The 7,500-nt window shown below is 42.3% G+C and overlaps 1 protein-coding gene across 1 annotated transcript in view; it reads left to right on the top strand.

The window, feature by feature from the left end:
* Nucleotides 1–7,500, top strand: part of sugp1 (SURP and G patch domain containing 1) — a 16,512-nt gene that overhangs the window by 633 nt on the left and 8,379 nt on the right. Inside the window, exons 2-6 of the mRNA XM_082173039.1 lie at nucleotides 2,669–2,825; nucleotides 3,071–3,225; nucleotides 3,634–3,858; nucleotides 4,626–4,749; nucleotides 6,088–6,176. Coding sequence (XP_082029165.1) covers nucleotides 2,669–2,825; nucleotides 3,071–3,225; nucleotides 3,634–3,858; nucleotides 4,626–4,749; nucleotides 6,088–6,176 — 750 coding nt within the window. The remainder of the gene's footprint in view (nucleotides 1–2,668; nucleotides 2,826–3,070; nucleotides 3,226–3,633; nucleotides 3,859–4,625; nucleotides 4,750–6,087; nucleotides 6,177–7,500) is intronic.

Raw genomic sequence — 7,500 nt, 5'->3', positions numbered from 1 at the left:
CAGATGGTTCAAAATCTTGTTATAATTTCGACTTTATCTCATTGTCAGCTTTAGATTTCGTGATTATGTCTCAGCATGTCATAATTCTGACTTTTTTATGTCATAATTATGATTTGCAAAAGCATGATGTGTTTTCTTATGCTGTCTGAAATTGGCTTCCCTGTTTTATTAAATATAGATATGAAGATTAATATCAGAGAAACACATCAGATCACATGACTTCTGTAAAACTAGAGTAATTAGAAGTGTTGATCAGTAACAGCTCTTGATTGAGCTTTTTAATCCTAAAATTACAATAGTTTTGCATTAATAAGTGCAGTGACTATTAATATTATATATTTTTTTAATGGCACTTTGTGAGACACTTCATACAAGAAAGTGCTCAACGACTTTGACAAGAATTTCTTTGATGATACGATATTTTATAATAGTGATTTTATAATGTCTAAGTATAAATTCAAAAGCAAAACGTGTGAAAACGATGTATATTTGGGAGTGGAAAGGGCAGATAATCATCTGCTGCTTTTAGTGCTCATCTCATCTTTATTATCTTTTTTATATTAATTTACACCATTTTCGATTAAAAACTGTGTTTTGGTCGTTCATTTACACGACAGTGTCATTTGAAAATGCAGAATGTTGAAGGTCCACGATGCTATAGTTGTGTCTCTGTGAACTACAAAGACTTGTGTGTGGAAACGGTGACGTGTGTGTGTGTGTGTGTGTTACGTGTGCACACTATAGAGCTGGTAAGTCCCGCCCCTTCCGCTAACCCCACTGGACCTCTAGGTTATAAAATCATCAATGCAAGTGAATGTGAGAAAATAATTATTTTCTGGTCCCGTTTGAATTGTGCCATGAATGTGAACATATGTTGTCTGTGAATTTTTTATATAATTTTTCATGTGACGAGTTTGACAGTATATTGTATGATTCTTTGGCTAGCAGTTGTGAAAGAGACATAACGAGAAAGACTACATGTGGCCTATGTGACGTCACCCCATAACACATTTCCCTCCACTTGTGCTAATGCTGCGATCCTCTATGGAGACAGATCGAGACGCCTGTGTGTTCTGTACCCAAATGTCACCATTCAAACCAAATGGGCTGTTCTTTCTCCAGATTCCCGTCTGATGTAAAAACTAGTTGTAGTCCACAAAGTGCTCTCACACAGAGTCTAACCGTATCAAACTTCTACCCGCTAAATTGTAGCATTCTTCACACGAAAAATTATATTAAAAATTCACAGACAACATATGTTCACATTCATGGCACAATTCAAACGTGACCAGAAAATAATTATTTTCTCACATTCACTTGCATTGATGATTTTTCAGCCTAGAGGTCCAGTGGGGTTAGCGGAAGGGGCGGGACTTACCAGCTCTATCCGATTGTTAAAGGAGAACTTGGTAACTTTTTTAACTTAATAAAACTGTCTAGAAATCATTTGGATGGTTAAACAACCTGTTCTGGTGATATTGGTGACTTTCCCCGCTCCCCCCAGCGTTCCCAGGCGGAAAACCAACCTTGCAACTTGCGCACTGCCGTCCCGGCAAAGTGAAATTGGAAGTCTCGTGAGAAGCGAGAACTAGAACGAGAACGAGCGCGAAACACAAATTGCTTTACGGCAATTCGACATAAACACACACGCATGTATGATGTATTACCAGATTACCCACCTCGGTAGACATAGCTCCACGCGATACAGTTGGCTTGCTCCGATCAAAACAAACGCACATGAGCAGCGGTAGAGAGGGGGAGGAGGCCGCCGCAAGTGAGTTTTTTACGACTGTGTTGTGAAATATACACCCCCCCACAGCTGTAGGGGGAGCTCGTGGGGAAAACATGCGACAACAAAAGGGAAAATCAGCGAAGAAGTGACTAGAGTTCGCTAGAGTTACAGAGTTCTCCTTTAAGTCTGACGTCACGCGTGACGTTTAGCCTTTTCCGGGTCCAAGCGCTCCTCTCGTCCAGAAATAACAATGGTGGAACCTGTACATTTATTTACGATCACGTCCTTCTTAGTGAGGCACCCTTGGCGGTCAAAAAGGGTTTAAATTCCTTTAACACCAACAGAGTGGTTAGTGTAGCTCATCACTCAGGTGGCATAATTAAGGGTAGAGTCCAGGCATCAATGAAAAAGAAGATTTACGAGGTTGAAGTGAGTTAGCTCGGGACACGGGACACAGCACTGCGGCATTGTAAAAACACTCAATAATAACCAAAACACTAGCGAAAGCGGTAGGTAGGTAGAGAGGACCTGGACTTTGGACCCGGAAAGAGTATTATCGGAGAGTGGTTACGTCACGACTTAACAACCGAATACAGACGCGGTGTTTCTTACACAGTGACGTCGCCACCTACTGGCCACTAACACACCCTACAAGAGTATGTTTTCCAGCAGGTGTTGCTCTCTCCAGCTGTGAACGTTTAGCTTTACGGGACAGTCTCTGCCTGAGAGGAATAATGTGAAAACACTTTCTGCCACAATACCATGATTACTGTTACTGTTACTATAGTAAATCCATCGTGAATAATGGGGATTTGTAGAGTGAAAAGCCTTCTATAACTTGTTCCCTGTGTGTGTGTCTGTCTCTGTGTGTGTATGTGTGTGTGTATGTATGTCTGTCTCTCTCTGTGTGTGTGTGTGTGTGTGTGTGTGTGGCAGGTCGTGGCGGCAGGAAGACTCATCAGAAGAGTAAGCTGAATGTGATCATGAGGCAGGAGGAGCTGATCGCTCAGAAGAAGAGAGAGATCGAGGCCAAACTGAGAGAACAGGCTCAGACCACACACACACCGAAGCCGGCCCGGAACTCAGCCAGCAGGTGATACACACACTCACACACTCGCACACACACACTCGCACACACACACACGCACACACAAACACACATACATACACTCACTCACTCACAGTCACACACACTCACAGTCACACATACACACACACTCTCTCTCTCACACACACTCACACTCACACACACACACACACACACACTCACACTCACACATACTCACTCACTCACACATCTTACGTGATCACGTCTCTCTCTCTGTGTGTGTGTTTCAGCTCTCCTCCCTCACAGGCTTCATCGTCGTCATCTTCATCATCGTCCTCTTCATCTTCATCCTCCTCTTCCTCCAAATCGAACAAGTTTGTGAATGATGGGAGTTTTCTACAGCAGTTTCTGAGGATGCAGCAGGAGAAGTCCAGCCCTGACGAGGGTGAGGTGTCACACACACACACACACACACACACACACACACACACACACACACACACACACACACACACACACACACACACACTCTCACTGAAAGATCATTTCTGGAGATTCATCCTCAGATTTGGAACAAGACTTGTTTAGATTTAGCAGTTTTAGAGTTCAACATGTTTCATAAAATATACATTTTTATAAAACATTGTTCATAAATCATTTTCATAACCTTAAACCTATATAACTTTTTATTTTATTTTAATTTTTAAACTTGTTTTACTTCAACAATAATCTGCCAATCTTCTTTAAAATGAGACCAAACTGAAGTCTGTGCTCGAAGCTTCACATTTTTATGAGAGTTTTTTGACATGGACATTTTTGTCCACTATGGACTGTGTGATGTCATGTCCTGTAGGACCCCTCAGCCCCGCCCCCTGCGCTCAGAGCCAATCACAGGCTCAGAAGAAGAGCATTCTCATCGGGAAGCGCCCGGGTCTGGGCGTCAGCAGCATGATCAACCAGTTCAAGAACTACTCCCAGTCCAAGAGGACCACACTCCCCGTGACCCGACCCAGTGTGTTCAGCTCCCCCGATGATGAAGACGAGGATGTGGATGATGAGCACTTTCTGGAGGTCAAAGGTAACACACTCGACCTGTGAACTCTCATCTAAATGGTGCTGAACTAGCATTCTCCCTCTGTAAGAGCTGTTCATTAAACACGATAGAATAACTAAAGGACAGTCACTTAATTACTCACAGTGTGTGAGTGAGTGAGAGTGTGAGTGAGAGTGAGTGAGTGAGAGTGAGTGAGTGTGAGTGAGTGAGTGTGAGAGAGTGAGTGTGAGTGAGTGAGTGAGTGAGTGAGTGAGTGAGTAAGAGTGAGTGAGTGAGTCAGTGAGTGTTCAGTGTGTGTTCAGTGTGTGTGTTCAGTGAGTGAGTGAGTGTGAGTGAGTGTGAGTGAGTGAGTGTGAGTGAGTGTGAGTGAGTGTGAGTGAGTGAGTGAGTGAGTGAGTGTGAGTGAGTGTGTGAGTGAGTGTGAGTGAGTGAGTGTTCAGTGTGTGTTCAGTGTGTGTGTTCAGTGAGTGTGAGAGAGTGAGTGTGAGTGAGTGAGTGTGAGTGAGTGAGTGTGAGTGAGTGTGTGTGAGTGAGTGAGTGAGTGTGAGTGTGAGTGTGAGTGTGAGTGAGTGTGAGTGTGAGTGAGTGAGTGAGTAAGAGTGAGTGAGTCAGTGAGTGTTCAGTGTGTGTTCAGTGAGTGTGAGTGAGTGAGTGAGTGAGTGTGAGTGAGTGAGTAAGAGTGAGTGAGTCAGTGAGTGTTCAGTGTGTGTGTTCAGTGTGTGAGTGAGTGAGTCAGTGAGCCTTTGAGTCAGTGTGTGTGTTACACCGGCGTTCTCATGGCCTGTTCACAGTGCCCCCCCCAGAGGACCCAGAGCTGAGGCTGGTGCTGGAGAAGATGGCCGTGTTCGTGGCTGAAGGAGGACCAGCACTGGAGAAAAAGGCCATGGAGGATTACAGAGACAATCCCTTATTCTCGTGAGTCTCACATACACACTCACTCAGTGTAAGCTCGCTTCAACCTGCGACCTTTTGAGTCCCAGTCCAGTCTTTATTTCTCCAGCGCTCTATACAGTCCAGATCGTTTCACAGTAATAAACAGGAGAATATCAGAATCAGTGATGAATCTTTATCAGATATGAGACACATTCAGATTCAGCTGTAAAGCAGCTCATTATTCAGATCAGAGATATTCAAATGGCGGACCGGATCCGGACCGGGGGACATAATTTCGTCTGGTCAAAACCACATTTATTGTTAGAATTGCGTGACATAACTGCAGAATTTGAGAGCTGAGCCTTTGCTTCATATCAGAAGCATCAAAGCGGGACATAAGTGCTCCATTTGACCGTTTCTACAGATTAAAGTGAGTCAAAACAACGGAGCACTTCACTCAGGTGATTATGGTAATGATCTTTCAGAGCTATATCTATAATATTTGTATCTAGAGCTAGAAGTGCTTCAGTCAAGCCCTCTCCGCTCAATGCGTGTAGCTTTCTCCCGACACACACGTGAAGCGCCGCACTAAGATCTGCATGACGACACCATTACTGTAATAACAGCAGCAGAAACACACACTTCTGCTCAAACTGCAGAACCCGAGAACGCAGAGAACACTATTATCTGTCATGCAGAAGATTCTGACCCTTTCACTAAACCAGCTTTGAGATGCTAACATGTGGAGTCTTCAGATGTTTATTCACACATTTAGCATTATTAATCAGCAGATAAAGAGCATTTCCACAATGTTAGAATTTGGAAAATGATTTAGAAATTAAAACAAACATCTTTTAAATTCCTAGTTAACTTTGTTTTGTCCTTAGATTATGTAAATTTTGTTTTATAGTAGTTTATTACTTTGAGTAAAATATAAGAATGAGGGGTGGTGGTGGCGCAATGGATAAGACACATGCCTTTGGTGTGAGAGACCCGGGTTCGAATCCACTGTGAGACACCAATGTGTCCCTGAGCAAGACACTTAACCCCTAGTTGCTCCAGAGGCGTGCGACCTCTGACATATATAGCAATTGTAAGTCGCTTTGGATAAAAGCGTCAGCTAAATGAATAAATGTAAATGTAAGAATGGCCCGTACCCTTCTGCGTCTCCAGTGTTCCTCAGTCCAAGGCCTTCTGTGTGCCAGACTCAAAGCTGTCTAAATGTGTAAAAACAGCCTGTTAAAACATCAGATCTAACCCATTCATATCCAGTTGGGAAAAACATTTACTTTTTTCGTGTACATTTTCAGCTCTTGGAGCTTGAATTGAAACCCCTGGTGTAAAGTTCATCAGTCATGAAGCGAATGCTCTGTTCTGCAGGTTCTTGTTTGAGAAGAACAGTAAGGACTATCTGTACTACAGGAGGAAAGTGGCTGAAATCAGAAGAGACTCGTCCGCTCAGGCTGATGGTGAGCAGAAACCACGTCTGCACACACACACACACACACACACACACACACACACACACACTCGACTCAGAGACAGAGAGAGAACTCACAGACATCCACACATCTCACATAGACACTGTTTTACATTAGCAGAACTGATGTCAGTTTCACTCTGAATGTGTGCACTAGTTGCGCTTTTGAGTTTGAATGAATTACATGAGGTTTAACGTTCTTTATTTGTCACATACTTATGAATTTAAAGGGGACATATCATGAAAATCTGACTTCCCGTGTGTAAGTGCTATAATCGGTGCTTCTACCAACACACAGGGTTCCCGCGGGGTCTTAAAAAGTCTTAAAAAGTCTAAAATTCTGAACTTTAAATTTAAGGCCTTAAAATGTCTTAAAAACGGCCAGATTTTCATCCGTGGTCTTAAATTTCATTTAGTCAGGTCTAAAAAAGGTCTCGCCAACAGGCCGTTCACATATTGCATCTTTTGCGCGCTCAAGTTCGTTCAAATGTAGGTGCGCGCGCGCGCGCTCATAATTGAAGCGACGCACTCGTTTTTTTTCCAGGCGCAGCGAGATAAAAAAAATGTCAACTCTTCAGAATGCCGCAAACGCACCGCAGGTCATGTGACAAGAACCAACCAATCAGCTTCGCCCCTTTCCATAACAACATTGAAAGCTCACTCAACTGGAAGGATGCGGGTGCACCCAAACACTACGGGTGTTTTTCTCTTCTCCGTAAAATAAATCTTGAAGCAGAGCTACAGCAAGCGTTTCTCGCCGGTGGAAATCCATTAGCCACTAAAACTTCTTTGTCATTGTGGAGAGCGCAGTGCATGGTTGCATAGCAACAACAGACGCCACGGGAAAATCCGACCGAATTTTACTATTAATAATAAAAGATAAGCTAAAGTGCATTGTAAATGTCAGTAATTTATCTTTTTATAAAAAATGATTTAAAGTCTGAAATATGTGAGGTTTATCTTTTTATAAAAAAACTTTTTTGTCTAAACTTTATTTGAACTTGTGCATGTTAGTATATAACATGTTGCAAGACACTTTTAAAATCTGGCTATCATTTTTAATGGTATTATTTTAATGTTTATGTAAACAAAAAGTGCATATTGATGCTAATTTTTATTTGTTATTTGCTGGTTTTCGACATTGTGTAGTATTAGTACTTTTTGAACAGGATTCTGTGATAACTGTGGTCATTTTTGTCACTATAATCATTGAAGTGAAATGTTCATGCCATTTCATCTCTAGTTATGATCAACTATGATCAACTAAAATCAACTAATTATGTGTTTTTTTACAGTATAATATGCATAGTACA

This window comes from Leuciscus leuciscus (assembly GCF_965113295.1).
Source record: "Leuciscus leuciscus genome assembly, chromosome: 6".
NCBI lineage: Eukaryota > Metazoa > Chordata > Actinopteri > Cypriniformes > Leuciscidae > Leuciscus > Leuciscus leuciscus.
The sequence above is the reverse complement of the archived record's forward strand: the minus strand, read 5'-3'. Positions and strand labels throughout refer to the sequence as shown.